Raw genomic sequence first — 17,275 nt, 5'->3', positions numbered from 1 at the left:
CATATGTTCCCGTGAGCCCCCCATAGCCTCAGCAGTGAAGGGCTGTATGAGGGGGTGGGGGCTGTATGAGCACCCACTGATGGGAAAACCCTGCTGGCCGTTGTGTCCTCGCAGTTGTCCATGCCGGCGTCCACACCGGGGTTCACAGGGGGCGGACTGAAACGATGGCAGCCATGATGACTTTCACAGTGAGTCTGAAGGTCCTGAACGTAGTGACTCTGGACCCCCCAGGTCTGATTTCATCTTCTCACCTACACTCGGAGCAACACGGCCACACGTGGCCCCGTCTGATTGAACACGGAGTGGATCAGTCTGGGCCTGGAGGACCATCCATCCATCGTCTGAGGGGGGTACTGGTTTCCTTGGATTGCTGAGGGAACAAATGTCCCATGATGCTCTTGTTTACAGCACTGAACACCTCACCCCCCCCCCTGCAGAATAGCTATGAAGCCAGTCTCCTGTTACACCCTCTGTAGTCTGGCTGTGGTGTAGAGTGTGTCGGCAGGGTGGGGGCGGGGGTGGAGTTGGTTAGACGAGTGGAGGCTGCCATTGTTTCCAGACAGAGAAAGAACTAGAAGAATGACAGACATCCAGTCGTCCTCAGAAATAGAAAAGGCCGTGAGGGAGACTGTGGAATGTGACCTGACGATGAAGAACAACCAGCTCGTGATTTCTCATCTTCGTCCTGGGAGCCAGTTACACCCTGGATTTATGTCACTCAGCCATGAGCTGCTGCGGCTGAGTTAAAATGCAGAGGAGAGCCTTCTTGGCCGTCCTGTTGGACTGCAGCTGAACCAAGCTGAGGAAGAGGAGGAGGAAGAAGGCCTCCATTCAGAGACCAGGCATGGGGGGGGGGCTGTGCGGGCTGTGCTGTCACTGTGGGAACTCGCTTCATTTCACATGCAAATTCCTCAAAGAGCTGAAAGAGCCGGAGGAACAGGTGTCTGAGGAAGCGGGGGGGGCACTGAATGATAACACAGGAGGGACTGACCCCCCCTCCCCCCATGTCCAGCCTCAGGGTCTCAGCATCCCACTTCATCACATGGAGGCAGCATAAAACAGAAAAATCTGACACTTGAGGAAAGCTTCAGATCATTTTATTCACTTTAATGTCGTCTGGAATGGCATGAGGGTTAGTGACATGAGCTCACACACACACACACACACACCATCCACTCGTCCTCTCCCTGATGAGGCTCAGTGGCTCCCCCTGCTGACAGGACTGTGCTACAGGCTGTAGTCCTGCTGCTGCACCACAGGACGGAGCAGCCACACACACACACACACACACACTTCATTTAACATCGGACATCACACCTCCTTCACTTTTTATGGCTGTTGTTGATTTAAACCGATGTTTCCTTAACCTGGTCCTGCACGGTTTCGACGTCTCTCTGCTCCGACACACCTGAGTCAAGTGATCAGCTCATCATCCAGCTCTGCAGACACCTGATCACCTGTAGCTCATGTGACTCAGGTGTGTCGGAACAGGAGACTAAACTGTGCAGGACCAGGTTGAGGAAACTCTGGTAGAGTGGTACAGCAACAGCCACACACTCTTAACATCTGAGTTACAAATCTTTGGCTTCATGGCACCAAGCTTCCCTCTGGTCCCCCCCCCCCCCCATGTGAGTCTGACGGATTAACTCAGGACGCCCCCCAGTGTTCAGACACACACACACACACACACACACCCAGCTTGGCGCTGTCGTCATGGTGACTGATGTCACACCAGACATCATTCATAACAAAGGGAGGAGCTGTTAGCAGTCACATGACATTAACAGCTGTCCAAAGGTCACATGGGCGTCCTCCAGCGGTGCTCCCTGGGTACTACACACCTCCATGTGTAGTTTTAAAAAGTTCTGTACTGACTGATGCTAAATGTGCGACAGCCACAGAGACTCAGCTCAGCTCCTGGGACACCTTTAACCACGTGATCACTTTTACAAACATCACATATGAAGTCCCGTCAGCCCTGAGAAGAATGCTGCGTGTGAGCTGCAGCATTCTGATCATTTTTATGAAGTTTAACGTTTTTAAGAAAGCCCATGGAGTATTACAGCTCAGCACCTCTGACACCTTTAACCATGTGATCCCTTTAACAGTAAGTATGAACTCCGGGTGCTTCCCTGGAGAGGGACGGCGGTAAGAGGCACGTCACGGAGACATTTGATGGTGACGAGTGTGTTCAGGTGACACTCCCCGCTACAGGTAGGTGTCATGCTCTGCACTGCTCAGACTCTCTCTGGAGCCCTGCGGGGGCGCGTTGGTCAGGAGAGGCGGGGGCTCGCTGGGCAGAGGCTGAAGATTGGCCGTCTCCTGCGTCGGCACGATTGTCTTCTGCTCTTTCCCCTCTTTAGTATGTCTGCCGTCCTCGGCGTCCTCTGTTCTCTCGCCGTCTGCCTTGGGCGCCAGTGGAGACTCCACGATGATGGTGGGCATCTGCCTCAGGTGCTGTCGGCTGGGCGGCTCAGCGGCCATGATGGCCTTGGCGCCGTGCATCCTGGGAGGGGACTTGCAGTGTAGATCTCCATGAGTCTCCTTCCAGCGGCGCAGCTGAGCGTGGTGTTCCTTCTCAATGTCCTTCTCAGATACGGCGAGCTCAACGACCTGAAACACAGCCGGGGCAGAGGACAGAGGCACCCGTCAGGGCAACAGGGGGGCAAAGCCATAGTGTCAGAACAGTTAAGTGGACATGACGGCGTGAGCGTACCTGGTGCACCAGGAAGCCTTCCTGCATGTGCCGAGGCTGGATGGAGCGCAGCAGCTCCATGGTCTCATACAGACCCTGATGGGCCTGCAGCTGCTCTGGGGATCCCAGCACGCATTTCAGGAGCACCAGGCCCACTCGGAACAGGATCTTTACCCCTGAAGACGACACACAGCACACGTCAGAAGACATCAGACAGAAACACAGTCACCTGTGGTCACCTCCACACACAACCGTCTGACAACCAGTGACCATTCCCTCACATTCCCCATCACTCCTACAACAACAGGTGGGCTTCACCTGATCACCATCGCCATGTCTCTACAGGTGGTCGTGGTCTAACTCTGATGCTGGATGAATAAATACTGTTTCCCAGAGTTCATCCGGCCTCTCGCACACGTTCTGACGTGTGGGCTGAGGAAATTGTGTCAGCGTGACCTGATGCGTCTTTCTTCCCCATGTGACAGCCGTCGGTCTCACCTTCACAGAGGAACATGTCCCAGATCCGCAGCACAGAGGCCCAGGGCAGTGTCCTGGAGAAGGCACACATGAACCACTCCGTCATGTACAGGAGGGGCTCCAGCTTGTGCTTCTTCAGGTGGCGGTGGGCAACGGGGGACACCCGCCGCAGCAGGGCGTACAGGATCTCCCCATCCAGCTGGATCGCCTCCTGCAGAGACAACAAGGATGTGGTCATCCCCCCCGGTTAGCAGTGAGGAGCCTCAGAGGTCTGAGGCCATTAGTCATTAATTCATTCATCTCTGCAGACACTTTTTTAGCTTGTCTACTTTGGTCTGAGAGGCTCACAGATTCTGACGTTAAAAGACGGACCAGAAACTATGTGGACAGAAAATTCAGTCCTGTAATGTGGCAGAAACACACTTCTTTAAGTGTTCTGGGACGCTGAGACAGATTCTCTCACACACACACACACAGGGCTGAACGCTGGGGGGGTGTGATCCTGCCTGTGTGGACCTTACCAGCCCTGTGCTGTAGTATCCAGGAAGGTATTTCTCACAGATCTGGACCAGAACCCAGAAAGCGTCCTGGGACACAGAGAGGAACAGTAATTAGAGAGCAGCAGCCCCACTCACACTGCCCCCCCAGTACAGTGGTAGATAACAGCCAAATCACCAGTGAGCATTCACACCCTGTGTGTGTGTGTGTGTGTGCTCACCTCTGCTGGCATGTGCATGAGGAGCACAGCAGCGATGGGAGCCTGAGCCTGACAGTAGCCCTCCTCAGGACGGTGCAGAGTGTAAGCCTTCAGCACGCGGAGCAGGTCCTGCTGCCTGGAACACACACACACACACACACACACACACACACACACACACTCAGAACCCATGGCCAGCCACATGAGCACGGCGTCACGCTGCTGCTTACCCATGACCCCCTCTGGCTGCAAACATTTCATGGAAGGGGAACTGTCGATGGAGGTCCCTCTCGATGATGTCCACCCACTTCGGGTCTCCAGGCTGAATGTCCAGCTCCTAAAACACAGAATCCGTCTCTCAGCGTCTCTAACACTGTGTGCCACCTGGGAGGGCATACCTGAGGAGTGTGTACCTGAGGAGTGTGTGTACCTGAGGAGTATGTACCTAAGGAGTGTGTGTACCTAAGGAGTATGTACCTGGGGAGTGTATACCTAAGGAGTATGTACCTGGGGAGTATGTACCTGAGGAGTGTGTGTACCTGAGGAGTGTGTGTACCTGAGGAGTATGTACCTAAGGAGTGTGTATACCTGAAGAGTGTGTACCTGGGGAGTGTGTGTACCTGAGGTGTGTGTGTACCTGAGGAGTGTGTGTACCTGAGGAGTATGTACCTAAGGAGTGTGTATACCTGAAGAGTGTGTACCTGGGGAGTGTGTGTACCTGAGGAGTGTGTGTACCTGAGGAGTGTGTGTACCTGAGGAGTATGTACCTAAGGAGTGTGTGTACCTGAGGAGTGTGTGTTGATCTAAAATATTAAACACAGGTCGTACCTGGAACTTGCCCTGGTTCTGCTCCCGTCTCACTTTGGCCCCGCTGAGGTAGAGCCAGGCCCGTCCACGCAGAGATGGAGGGATGCCCTTCTGACAGCGCTCCTTCACCTGAGGGTCAACACATGGACACGACTCAGCAGAGGAGTTGGGTGATGAATGATTTCAATGTCCCTGCTCTGGTTTTTGATGAATTTAAAGATCTCTCGTCCATGACGTGACGTGACGTGACGTGACACTCCCATGGCTGAGGGAGGTGAGGTCAGAGGTGAAGCAGCGTTTCAGACCTTCTTGTGTTTTTTGGCCATCCACTTGTCCCAGCTGTTGAGCATCTCCAGCCACTTGGCCTCCCGCTGCCTCAGCACCTCGTTGGGGATTTGTTCAGCTCTGTGGAGAGAGGACACTCTGCTCTGGTAAAAGCACTCTGGTTGTTTTCATGTATAAATATGCGTCCTCTCCCTGTCCCTGCGTCCCATGACGGGGGGGCATCCTCAGGGGGCGGGACACAGGCTCATCTCCTCTCTGTTCTCACAGGAAACCCAACCTCAGACCAACCAGGGGACAGCTGCCAACAGCAGCAGAGTACGAGGAAAACAGGAAGCTGTGGGAGAACTTTCCCCTTGTTCGGTTCCTACGACTTCCTACACACACACACAGATTTAACGGAGTGACCAGGTGTTAATCACTGCTCTCTCTAGGAGGATCCATCACTGTGATCAGTCATGTCATGACACTTGACTATCACACAGAGACCAGCTGCCTGCGTCACTCCCTCCTTCCAGGCTCTTTTTACAGACGGGACCACGTGCTGTGCTCCTCTATCAGATGTGTGTGTGACACTTTGTCAGAATCAGTGTATGAACACTTGAGTTATGGTTTGAGTCCCTGTGGACGTTAGTGGGGGAGACATTCTCTCCAAACCCAGGACAAGGCAGCAGTTCTGAGTCAGGACACCTCAGAGAGCTCGGGGGGTGTCACACATGTAAGAGAAGACCCTGAGTCCCCGAGTGCCCTAAAAAACAAACACCCAGACTTTAGGATCAGCTCCTCACTAGCTGCAAGGCAGGACTGATTTGGTCTCACCTGTGTGAGTGTGTGTGTTGGACTGGCAGAGGAAGGTGAAGCCCCTGTCGGACCGTGGGGGAGACTCACCTGCTCCTTCTTTGTTAGGACAGCAGTGATTATTTTAGGAAATCTGAACCATAACGAGGCTCCACTTACGGGTCTTCGGAGACCTGCTGGGCTCCTCCTGTGAATCCGTGCTTGTCCACCGGTGTCTCCCCAGGGGCGGCTCTCCCGTTGACCTCCTCCGGGTCGGACCCGAGCGGGCCGCCGGTCCCATTATCCGTTGTCAGCTTCTCTGTGCTGTCCCGCAGCTTGACTCCTTTGCCCTTCTCAGTTTGAGCCATTTAGTCAACATTTACCTCCCCAGGACCCGCCGGTCTTCAGTCTGATCACACACTTCACCCTTCCGTCCAGTCTGAGTGTCTCAGGCTCTCCATGAAGCTCACCAACCGGCACAGCTAACGCTAGCCAACTCTACGATCTCCCGGAGGACTTACTTCATAGCTGCTAGCTCGCCTGTGCTATGAAAAGCCGCTTAGCATTAGACGCCTTCCTAGATGTCAAATCTGCGCAAAAAATATTCACAGCAACCTAACGTGGTAAAGAGTGAACACAGCAAAATTAACGACAAACTTCACGAGCTCACTCCGAAGCTAATATGTTAGCATCACAAAGCCGTCAGCTGACCTGACACACACCTATGTTAGTGTTAGCCTGAACATCCGCTGTCAGCAGAAAATTAAGCTAGGCTACCGTTAGCCCGAACCTCCGCTGTCAGCAGGAATGTAAGCTAGGCTACCGTTAGCCCGAACCTCCGCTGTCAGCAGGAATGTAAGCTAGGCTACCGTTAGCCCGAACCTCCGCTGTCAGTAGGAATGTAAGCTAGGCTACCGTTAGCCCGAACCTCCGCTGTCAGCAGGAACGTAAGCTAGGCTACCGTTAGCCCGAACCTCCGCTGTCAGCAGGAACGTAAGCTAGGCTACCGTTAGCCCGAACCTCCGCTGTCAGCAGGAACGTAAGCTAGGCTACCGTTAGCCCGAACCTCCGCTGTCAGTAGGAATGTAAGCTAGGCTACCGTTAGCCCGAACCCCCGCTGTCAGCAGGAATGTAAGCTAGGCTACCGTTAGCCCGAACCTCCGCTGTCAGTAGGAATGTAAGCTAGGCTACCGTTAGCCCGAACCCCCGCTGTCAGCAGGAATGTAAGCTAGGCTACCGTTAGCCCGAACCTCCGCTGTCAGCAGGAACGTAAGCTAGGCTAGTGCTAGTAAGCGAGACTGACCTGAACCAATCAGCAGGCAGTAGGCTAGGCTAAGCTAGGCTAAGCTAAACTAGGCTAGGCTAGGCGCTGGCTACACGGAAGAGAAACTCCGTAAACAAAACATGTTGTGGCTCGCCATCGCCACCTGCTGCCGAAAACTGCAGTCACACACTTACTCTTAAATAATCGTTTTCCTATGGACGAACTGTAGTGTGCTACTGTGTCAAATAGACCGTATACCACTTAGCAGAAATAATTTCCAGAGCATAAAATGTAATTTCTGCAGCTACAAACACCAGGAACTGGATAGCTGTGGGTGTTGGAATATTTGGTTTTACTTTCTAATTTTTATTAATTTTGAGGTAGTGAAGATCACATGCAGCAGAAGATCCTCTCTTGAAAATAACTGTTCATTTAGGTAGTTTGAAGAGTTGCCGTGTTCAGGCTACTGTCACTCATGAGACACGTTTTATTTGTAGTCATAAAGTGGATGTTTAATAGTCTCACAAGGGCACAGGTGTGAAATAATAGAAATAATCAAGTACGAGTTCTCCAAAACTACTGAGTAATGTTCTGGTGCGACTCTGCAAATGTATTTCTTTATGTGTGAGGCCTAAAACGTGCGTGTGGGTATGAAATCAAGTCTGTATGGGTAGAAACAGTTTGTCACCGTTATTGACACGTGGGACTCCTAGTCTGCCTCATTAAAGCTGTGGATCATCTCCTCACACTGGATCCATCTTTCATGAACAGAACGCATTTCTGGGCACTAAACTCCCAACAAAACATGGGACGGAGCCACTGTAGTATAAATACTAGATTCTTTATTTAAATATTGTACATATTTTCAAACATATTTACATGAATCAGACCTGCATTGTGAGCTGTAGACACAGGTGTACGTTCAGACACACACAGCTTGCTGAACAGACGACAATCATACCATCAGGACTGCAGAAGCACCTTTGAGCACAGTTGTACGGAGACAACAACCACGTCATGTACATCAACCACGGGGCGACACGACACAAGCGTGCAATGACAGGAAAGGCCTCTTGATTACAGGTCTGGCTTTGAGTTAAGGCTGAAACTGCTCACACTGTCCGTCCACAGCACCCCCAGGAACCCACGCAGGCCGATCAGGAGGACAGACAGACCGCGGTCAGATAACGGATAACAGTCTCCGTTACATGAACGAGGCGGAAGCAACATGTGATGGTCACAGCAGAGTGTGTTCGGATATGGCTTTCCTTCTTTGGTTTCTTCAACCAGTCACATAAAATCAAGACTATGATACAACCTCTGTTCTGGAAAAGCAACTTTAGGGCTAGAAGAGACATTTTAATGTCTCTGAACACTTCAGTCACACCTCTGGCCGTCACACAGCATTCAGAGCACGAGGACGTCACAGTAATGGCTGAACCACAAAGTAACTACATACAGAGAAAGTCTGTCTTTGATGGCTGTAAAGACACTGATCAAACCACCTGAACAGTGTTAGCAATGTCTCCCTACACACACACACACACACACACACACACACACACACACACACACACACACACACACACACACACACACACACACACACACACACACACACACACACACACACACACACACACAGCTTGTTAAGAGATGGATCTTTGACATGTTTTGACTTTAAAACTAAATGTTAAAAACAAAATTACAGCTTTTCCTTTGAATTCATGCCTGACCTATCATTTCCACAGCCAGCGTTAGCTTTGTGAGACAACAGAGATCAACATTAAATACACCTTCTCACATGTATGACTCACTCACTCACGGTTCTTGTGCATGTCAGCAGGTGGAGGTGTGGGTCTTAACATCTAAACAGGAAAATAAGATTTCTGACTGCAAGTGGACGCTTAAATCTCTCACGCTTCCACCGCCAAAGCAAAGACGGCGAGACGGCCAGAACGCCACCTGAAACACAGAAATATTTACAGCTGCTCAGGACTTGTGCTCAAACGGGTCAAGTCATACACCCGTACGCTTCCCAAAGCTGGGACTCATAAATGTCTAATAACACTCATCCATCCCCACGCCGTCCAACACGGATCAGACCCTCAGCTGGAACAACACACACACACACACACAGTCCTCTGAGAAGAGTCCACACCATGGCTTTCTCCTCTTGTAATGTAACTTTTGTACACCATATTAAAGCCCCCCCATCCTGCACATCTCACCGCCATCTCACACGGGACGGTGACTCCGCCGCTCAGCCGCCGTCCTCCGCCGCTCCTACATCATCATCGTCATCACCACGTCCTAGCTGCCTGCTTCCCCTCAAACCCTCAGCACCAAACCCAAACAGGAAGAAAACTAAAAGTACATGTGTGAACGCCAGCGCCACAGCAACCAGTGTGTGGCGTGCCGTTGGACCCCCCCCCCCCCCATATCAGCCCACAGGACGCAGTGCATTATGGGAGGCTGCAGGTGGAAGACTGAGGCGGACGGGAAGGAAGGACACACACATAATCAGTCCGTGTATTCAGCCACAATGGACAGCAGCACCGTGATGTCATCCGGCTTCCCCCCTGCAGGACGAGACAAGAGAGAGAGTCAGCAACGGTGCCGAAGCCGTGCTGGCAATGCATGCTGGGAGAAAACACCCTTTGTAATTCAGCACAGACTCTTATCTTTCATTGTACAACTCAGTTCTATTCTGTAAAAACAAAAAATCACAAATCAAGATCAGATACGTTCAAACATTCTCCAAAATACAAAAAATGAACCAGAGCAGGCGCTAACGCAGACGGAGGCTGAAAACTAGTTAATATATTAGAAACACAAGCGCTTGTGATATTCACAGCTAAATACTTCCAGCTTCATACTAACAACTGTTATTAGCTGCTGTTATCGCAGAGTAACTACAGACCACCAGACTAGGGGGGGGGCTATGGATGGAGGGCCGTTTTGGTCCACGGCCTCTGATAACGTCTGGAGCTCAGTGTGTGTTTAGGGCCGTGGATGGTACGTACCTCTGACATTGAGCCCGTTGTCACAGGCGAACTGAGCGAAGGGGGACATGTAGTTGGGGTCGTAGGCGAGGTCGTGGGCCTGCTTGGCGATGCTCTGAGCTGTCTGCAGGACGCTGTCGTAGTTGGTGTTCTGAGGGGCAGAAACAGATGTGTTAGAGGCCGTAGGTGTGACAGCATGACCCCGTGGAAGTTCAGGACACACACCTTGAGTTTCTTGAGCTCCTGGAGAATCATGTAGTCCGGCATGTTGTCAAAGAGGCCGTCGGTGGCCGTCAGAATGATGTCACCGAGCTGCACGTCGAACGAGGAGCTGTCAGCGGCTTCAGGACTGCATGAGAGTGAGGGAACGCCAACATCAGTCAGAGTAACAGGAGCACACACAGCTGCAGGCACTGTGGCAAACACTGACGGGCAGCAGCAAAGCCGCCTGCCCTGACTGTCCTGCTGCTTTCTGGCTTTATGTGCTGGGAGCCTTTAACCTGCCGTTCTGGTGCTTTAAGGCAGCGCAGAAAAGGAACATCGAGCAGTTAAGTCTGAAGCTTTACTCCCCCCACGGGTAGAGGACTGATCCTGGTCCAGCTGCCATCGGACCAATCAAATTGTGACTGTATGCACACTTGGATCCTAACGTCCAACACCAGCCTGACAGGACTGGGGAGGGTCTGTCATCCAATCCCCTGCCTCTCATGTGACACACACACAAAGACCCTCCCACCTTCCTTTGCTCCACCTGTATCAGAGCTGTCCTCATCACCACCTCCCAGCGTCAGTACGCCCCGTGTTTCTACCTGTAAACTGAGAGGCTCACCTGTCGCTGAGGACCACCCCCTCGGCGCCCGGGGGGGCTATGGACAGCTGGAAGGGTGTGTTGAAGTAGTGCTGCTGCTCGTCAGAGCGGTGGACCACCTCCCCCCCCCGCACCACCAGGAAGCCTGAGTCTCCCAGGTTACAGGTGTGGAGCTGGTGGCTGCGTCGGTCCAGGACCACGATGCAGGCCGTGCTGCTGCCTACACACACACACACACACACACAGGTCATGGCCGGCTCTCGTGGGCACCTGAGGCCGTTAAGCAACCAGCAGAGGCTTCACATCAAAAACAGGAGAAGGTTAACGCTAGCGTGACCCAGATCCCCAGTGACCGTGGCATCGGTATCAGCCGTCCCAGTGACCCTGGGGGGCGTCATAGGGGCACCCCAGAATAACGGGGGTGTGTGTCAACATTTAGCACCAGCGGTGTCAGGAGAAATGTGACGGTCTCATGTTTGGTATGCTGCCCCCCACCCGCAGTGACACCAAACTTCATCCCATGTACAGAAAGTCACCTGACCCCCCAAGGTCACCGAGTTTTAGTGACCTCCAGCCTGGAGTCAGACAGCTACACACACAGTAACACAGCGTGTCCTCTCACCTCTCTCACCTGTCTCTCCTGTGTGTGTGTGTGTGTGTGTGTGTGTACTCACCCAGAAGTGGCACTTTGTTCTGTAGGAGCTCGTAGTAACCGGAGGTCAGGATTCCCACAGGACTGCTGGGAGTGAAGCGTCCCTCCTTCACCAGCCGCTCACAGGTTCTCATCAAGGTGGCAGAGAACTGGGACGGATCCACGCCGTAGTCACGCCAACCGCCTACGCCATCCGCCACACCTGGTGGACAACACCTGACGTTAGCTAGTGGAGGACTCCAGGAGCACCAAACACCTTTCAGAGACCTGCATGCTCTCTCATACAGACAGGACCGCACAGTCCCCTCCAATACCAGACTGGCTCCCTGAATGACCCCCCATCCACTCTGGGAACCTCCAGAAGCTTTAGTACACACTGTACTGTACACCTGAAGTCACGTATCACCAGCCTCATCATTGAAGTGAACTCAGCGGGGGGGCGAAGCAGCCATGGGCTAAGCTAGCAGGATAGTGGCGCTGTTAGCAACATGGCCGCCTCCATGCTCAACCATTGTGACCTCTGGGAGACATTGTTCCGGGGAGTCTGGGCTTCTCCTCCGCTCCGCCTCTGAGGCCCTTCTGCACCTCCTCACCCAGCGGGCTCCACTTGTCCTCCCCCGCCGTGTTTTCTGCGGCTGGAGCCCATCTGGGTGAAAGGTCACTCGGTGTTTCACCTCAGACATCCCCGGTAACGGAAGATAACGACGCGGTTAACGCGCTTAGAGACGGACCGCAGCTGCACCGGCCTCCTGTCCAGTGGCCTCCGGGACCGGGGCAGGTCACGGCTCTGGGTCGGGGGCTTGTTTTCATTGACACGTGCCAGCTAAGGAGCTAAGTTAAGGTCACCCGCGCACAGTGACCGTTTGGGACACACCTGAGGCCGGCTACAGAGCTGCCTCTCCACCTGAGGGCTTACCCAGCACATCAGCGGCCCTGTGCCGCGCGATGAAGCAGGCGTCGTCCCCGTAGCACATCCCCTTCTTCAGGATCCCCTTGCGGAAGTCTTTGCCGAAGCCACAGCTGGCGCTGATCAGGCTGTAGTCCCGGCCGTCCGTCTGAGAGAGTCCGCCCAGGACAGCCCTGGCTACCAGTCTGCCATAAGACAGTACGGATAACATCCCCGGCCCGTCCTCTGCCGAGCCTCACACGCGGTCCCCTCTCCCCGGTCCCCCGCTCTCTGCCCGGCCGCCTGCCTCCTCGGCTGCTTCCTCGGTTCTATCCCCGGCGCTCTGTCTTTATACGTCCATCCGACCCGGACCGACCCGCTTCCGTGAAACAGTAACGTGGCCCCGAACGCCGTCCGTCCCGACTGGTTACCGAGCGGGTTAGGTCTCAGGTGAGCCCTTCATGGACGCAGCTCCTCCGCTGGGCTCTCTCCCTCCCGACATGTTTCCTCCGTGGACCGGGCGGTCTAAGGGCACATCCGGACATTCACCGGTACTATCTGATGTCACAGTTACCTCTAACTGCGCAGACTCAGTGGGCTCGGTGAACTGCGCAGACTCAGTGGGCTCGGTGAACTGCGCAGACTCAGTGGGCTCGGTGAACTGCGCAGACTCAGTGGGCTCGGTGAACTGCGCAGACTTAGAGTGTGCGTTTGTTGTCGGAACGGGACGTAACGGTTGGTCGTCGGGCCGAACCATCATTATCACCGTTTAGCCTAACGTTACTTGACATTATCCAACATTACAGTAACGTTACCTGTAGCTTAAGGCTACCTGTCAACTATAACACGGTAACGTCACATTAGAGTTAACAATGCAGTCATTTCACAGCCGCACATTGAGCTTTGCAAACGTCGTCCGATTCACAGAGTAACTGAGGAGTCGGACATGGAGCTAACCGCTAGCGCAGATAGTTGGCTCTAATCAGTGTTTGTTATCAGCTGGGGTACAAGTTCACAAGTTATGGTCTTCTTCCAATTAAACACTGGAACAAAATAGATGTTATCGTCGTGACGATCGTTTTTCGCCTTCATAACCTTCGTCAGCACAACTGTGTGAATGTGGCTGCGCCTGCAATACAGTAAATACGGTAGAGGTCCTGGAAGGTACATACAGGCTTCAGTAAGGTCCACTGTACGCTCCTCAGCACACATGATGCACTGGACAGTCATTATTCCCCTCATATTTCAGCTGCCATTACAAACTGCACTATGTAAACTATAGTCTCAGTGAATTCACACATCATGACTGGAAGTAGCACTTTCTTTATGTGCAGGTGGATCAATACAAACCTCTTGGGAAAAGAAGTGTTCTTTGCAGGGATGTTGAGGGTTAAACAGCTGAATGTTCAAAAACCAGCAACTAAAACTAGTTTTGACCGGGCAGAAGTGACCCAGTCGCTGAGTGTGTGAAAACGTCCCAGCAGCTAAAGCAGAGAATATACCCAAGATGAAAAAACAGTCCAGAAAACCTCCTGTAGGACTGACTGACCAGCAGAGGGACCCCAGTGCTTTTTAGTGTGCATTAGAGTTGAGTTGAGTTGGATTACAGTCATCCAAAAGTCCTGAGGACCCGCTGAAGTTCCTGCAGGCTCAGGAGGCCAAAGACCTTCTGCAGAATCGAGCTTACAGAGGAGCAACAGAGGACTTGAGAGCAGCGGCACAACGCACAGTCAGTAATAACACACATGCAGCTGTTGTGGTGATGACAGGACAACTTAAACCTGTAACTCAGATAATAGTGGTTAGTGGTCCACGATGGAACAGTAAATTATCACCTGGTTTGTGCCAGTGATGGAATACGGTGTTAGGAAACGGACGCTATGGCCCCAGGTCAAAGGTCATACATGTGTATGCAGAATAGATGTGTGTTTATACATACTGAAATTCAACTAAGCTTTAAGGTAAATGCTACTTAAGTACTTCTAAATCATGGCTAAAGTATTTAAAGCTGAGCAGAGCAGGGGGTTTGTTTTCTCAGTTTGTCATCTCATCTGGTCCAACAATGAGATTTGATCAGATTGAAGAAACAAACACACCTGGTTGCCTCTAGAGCTCACAGGTGATTTGATTAGACAGTTTTCACCAACAGAGAGAGGATCTGGTCACCTGCTGGTGACATGACAGCAGAGCACACATGTAGAAACGGTCTCCAGGCTGCATCACGTTTACTCAGCGGACCTGACTGAAGCCTGTATGTACCTTCCAGGACCTCCGCCTCCCCCCTACCATATTTACAGAACGGTAGGCGCAGCCACATTCACACAGAGGACCACGTTACCGCTGCGTGCTCACGGTGCTTGAAAACGAGCGCACCCGAGCCGGAGCCAGAGACTGTCCGTTAGCTGAGGAGGAGGAGAGAGGAGAAGGAGGAGAGAGGAGGAGAGAGGACAACAGCTCATCACCGAGAACCCACCGAAGACTGACCGACTGCTCACGGTGAGGAAGGGCCTCTCCTTCAGTATGAGGATGATGATGGTGGTAGAGGAGTGCTAGTGTGTGCTTATCACTGTCACTGACGGACAGGGTGATAACGGTGCACTGACGGAGACTAAACAGAAGAACAGGTGTGCCCTCCTCCGGCTGCCATGTTGATCTGACTGATTGGTTTGTTTCCAGATAATAAGAGGATGAGATCATTGATTCAGATGGCCTTTTAAAGGACAGGAAGGGTCTTTTAGCTGCTCTCGGCTCAAAGTAGACTAGAAATGATTTATTTAGTGTTGCTCATGATTACCTGAACAGCTGAGGCTGGTGTGTGTTATCATCCTGAGGGTGGAGACAGGAGTAGAGTTTGTCTTTATGGTGCTTAAGTGTTTATCTGATCTTCCCCTTGATGCTTTGTCTCCACAGGGCCACGATGGGGAGGCTGTGTGAGGTTGCTCTGCTGTCCCTTCTCATTCTGGGTCTCCTGAACATCCAACCAACTTCGGCTAAAAAAGGCAGCAGCAGCGGCGGCAGGAAAACCTCATCGTCCAGCTCCAGGGGCGGCACCCAGTCCAAACCGTCCAGCTCTCAGCCAGGAAGCTACCCGCGGCAGCCACAGAGCCCCGGGCGCAACAACAACCCGTATCCCCCCGGTGGAAGCTACCCCTATCCAGGTACCGGCGGCAGCCCCAACCAGTACCCCGGTAGAGCCAACCCTGGAGGTAACCCTGCAGGGGGAAACCCCGCTGCTGGGGGGGTTCCTAACCAAAACCCGGGGAGAGGGAGTTATCCGAATCAGTACCCCCCCGCAGGAGGCTACCCAGCCGGAGGCTACCCCAACCAGAGTCCAGGACGGAATTATCCTAACCAGTATCCAGCTGCTGGGGGTTATCCAAACCAAAGGTCCCCGTATCAGTACCCAGCAGGAGGTGGTTACCCAGCAGCAGGAGGTGGTTACCCAGCAGCAGGAGGTGGTTACCCAGCAGCAGGAGGTTATCCTAACCAGAGGTTCCCGTACCAGTACCCAGCAGGAGGTGGGTACCCCATCCGAGGGGGGAACACAGGGCAGGGTTGGGGTCAGCCTGCGGTGAATCCAGGGGGGTACCCTGGAGGAGCGATTGGCGGTTACCCCAACTGGAACCCAAACAACAGGATCCTGAGCCCCAGCTTTGGAGGAGGGGGCTATGGCGGTCATGGGATGGGAGGGTCTCCTTTCTCTCGCTCTGTGCAAACTCTGGGATACCAGCCCAAGTCGACAGGTTTCGCCAAAAAAGCCATGATGGCTGCAGGCGTTGGTGCTGTGGCTGGAATGGCCATCGGATATGGACTAGGACGCTTTCCCCGACCACATTTCAACTTCCGCAACCCCGAAGAAGAGCACTACTATAACAACTATATGTACCGCCGTTATGGCTCCCAGTCCACCGACGAAAAGGACTACGGTCGTGATTATGCTTATGTGTTGCCGCCGCGGGCAGAGTCCTACGACAGTTTCATGGGTCGCTGTATGAATAGGACCGACCTCCTCAAAGCTCCAGGAAGTAGCACTCCGCCTCCTAAAGGTCAGGGCGGAGGCGATGAAGATGACGATGACACCGTCAGCATCGAGGAGATTGGTTACCCAGCGCTGATAGAGCAGGTGAAGGCGCGGCGCTGCGTGGAGCAGTTCATGGTATACTCGGAGCGCTTCCTGCAGGAGCGTAAGGCAGAGCAGCAGCTGCAGTCGACGGGCAGCAGCCCCCGGAGCTACGGGGCGCTCCAGACCGTCAGCTCCCTGCTCGTCCTCCTGAGCAGCATGATCCTCCTGCAGTGAACACGCACACCACACGCCATCAGGACTTCTGCTCTCTCCATCACACGTCGCTGCACCACCTCCGCAGCATGAACCCTCGCTGTGAACTCATTTAATCGTCTAAAATCTCTGAGGAGATCCAACAAACTGCTGATATGTATGTAGACACTCCAGCAGTTTGACTGTTTGAGCAACAGTTTGGTTTCTCTGTAAATGCTTTCAGGAATTTATTGACCATCTTAGTTATTAAGCACTTCTTAATCCACATTGTTCCTCCTTATTATTGCTTAGAAAAGAGTCTTTGGCTGCTTTAGTTCAATGTTTGTAACTAAAAATTCACTAGTGGGTAAAACAGCAATGAGACCTTCTTTCTTTATGTACAGAAACTTTCAAGCAGTCATGTGTCCTTCTTCGTAGAAGATGATTCATACGATATTTTGATCAGATATAAACAACCGTTGAGCTCCTGACTAAATACCAGGGGTCCACATACACTTTGGGCCATGTTAAGGTTTTTCTCTATGGACCGTTCAGAAAGGTGGGAAAGGTTGGGGTGTTAGAGTAAGGGGGCTAGCATGTAACGCCCCCTGAAGGTAACATGTAACACCCCCTGACGGTAACATGTAACACCCCCTGACAGTTACATGTA

The 17,275-nt window shown here is 52.7% G+C and overlaps 2 protein-coding genes across 3 annotated transcripts; both read right to left on the bottom strand.

The window, feature by feature from the left end:
- Positions 1-1,081: 1,081 nt before the first annotated feature.
- On the bottom strand, positions 1,082-7,027 carry LOC139218938 (TBC1 domain family member 10A-like). Its single transcript, XM_070850688.1, has 9 exons — positions 5,916-7,027; positions 4,982-5,081; positions 4,698-4,805; positions 4,100-4,206; positions 3,891-4,005; positions 3,694-3,759; positions 3,194-3,383; positions 2,717-2,871; positions 1,082-2,613 (listed from the first exon to the last, which is right to left on the bottom strand). The coding sequence occupies exons 1-9, from the start codon at positions 6,101-6,103 to the stop codon at positions 2,209-2,211; spliced, it is 1,434 nt and encodes a 477-aa protein (XP_070706789.1). The 5' UTR covers positions 6,104-7,027; the 3' UTR covers positions 1,082-2,208.
- Positions 7,028-7,821: 794 nt separating this feature from the next.
- Positions 7,822-12,893, bottom strand: LOC139218979 (protein phosphatase PTC7 homolog). Of its 2 annotated transcripts, XR_011585688.1 has the most exons (7): positions 12,381-12,893; positions 11,487-11,666; positions 10,834-11,032; positions 10,230-10,353; positions 10,026-10,155; positions 9,231-9,581; positions 7,822-8,964 (listed from the first exon to the last, which is right to left on the bottom strand). XR_011585688.1 is itself a non-coding variant. In XM_070850738.1 (6 exons), the coding sequence occupies exons 1-6, from the start codon at positions 12,580-12,582 to the stop codon at positions 9,523-9,525; spliced, it is 894 nt and encodes a 297-aa protein (XP_070706839.1). In that variant the 5' UTR covers positions 12,583-12,893; the 3' UTR covers positions 7,822-9,522. The 2 variants fall into 2 exon arrangements, 1 of the variants encoding a protein (XP_070706839.1); XM_070850738.1 differs by having other exon boundaries at positions 7,822-9,581.
- Positions 12,894-17,275: the final 4,382 nt, after the last annotated feature.

The sequence above is a fragment of the Pempheris klunzingeri genome, chromosome 19, assembly GCF_042242105.1.
Source record: "Pempheris klunzingeri isolate RE-2024b chromosome 19, fPemKlu1.hap1, whole genome shotgun sequence".
In the NCBI taxonomy this organism is placed as follows: domain Eukaryota; kingdom Metazoa; phylum Chordata; class Actinopteri; order Acropomatiformes; family Pempheridae; genus Pempheris; species Pempheris klunzingeri.
Note: the sequence above shows the minus strand (reverse complement) of the source record. Positions and strands in the feature narration are given on the sequence as shown.

Bases quoted from the DNA above. Each gene is read 5' to 3' on its own strand.
- LOC139218979 (XM_070850738.1), bottom strand. From the start codon at position 12,582: ATGTTATCCGTACTGTCTTATGGCAGACTGGTAGCCAGGGCTGTCCTG. The intron at 11,667-12,380 runs GTAAGCCCTCAG...GTTGTCCACCAG, and splicing joins CAGGGCCGCTGATGTGCTGG to GTGTGGCGGATGGCGTAGGC. The intron at 11,033-11,486 runs GTGAGTACACAC...GTGTGTGTGTAG, and splicing joins GAACAAAGTGCCACTTCTGG to GCAGCAGCACGGCCTGCATC.
- LOC139218938 (XM_070850688.1), bottom strand. From the start codon at position 6,103: ATGGCTCAAACTGAGAAGGGCAAAGGAGTCAAGCTGCGGGACAGCACA. The intron at 4,207-4,697 runs GTACGACCTGTG...TCTGTGTTTTAG, and splicing joins AGAACCAGGGCAAGTTCCAG to GAGCTGGACATTCAGCCTGG. The intron at 3,760-3,890 runs GTGAGCACACAC...TCTGTGTCCCAG, and splicing joins TCATGCACATGCCAGCAGAG to GACGCTTTCTGGGTTCTGGT.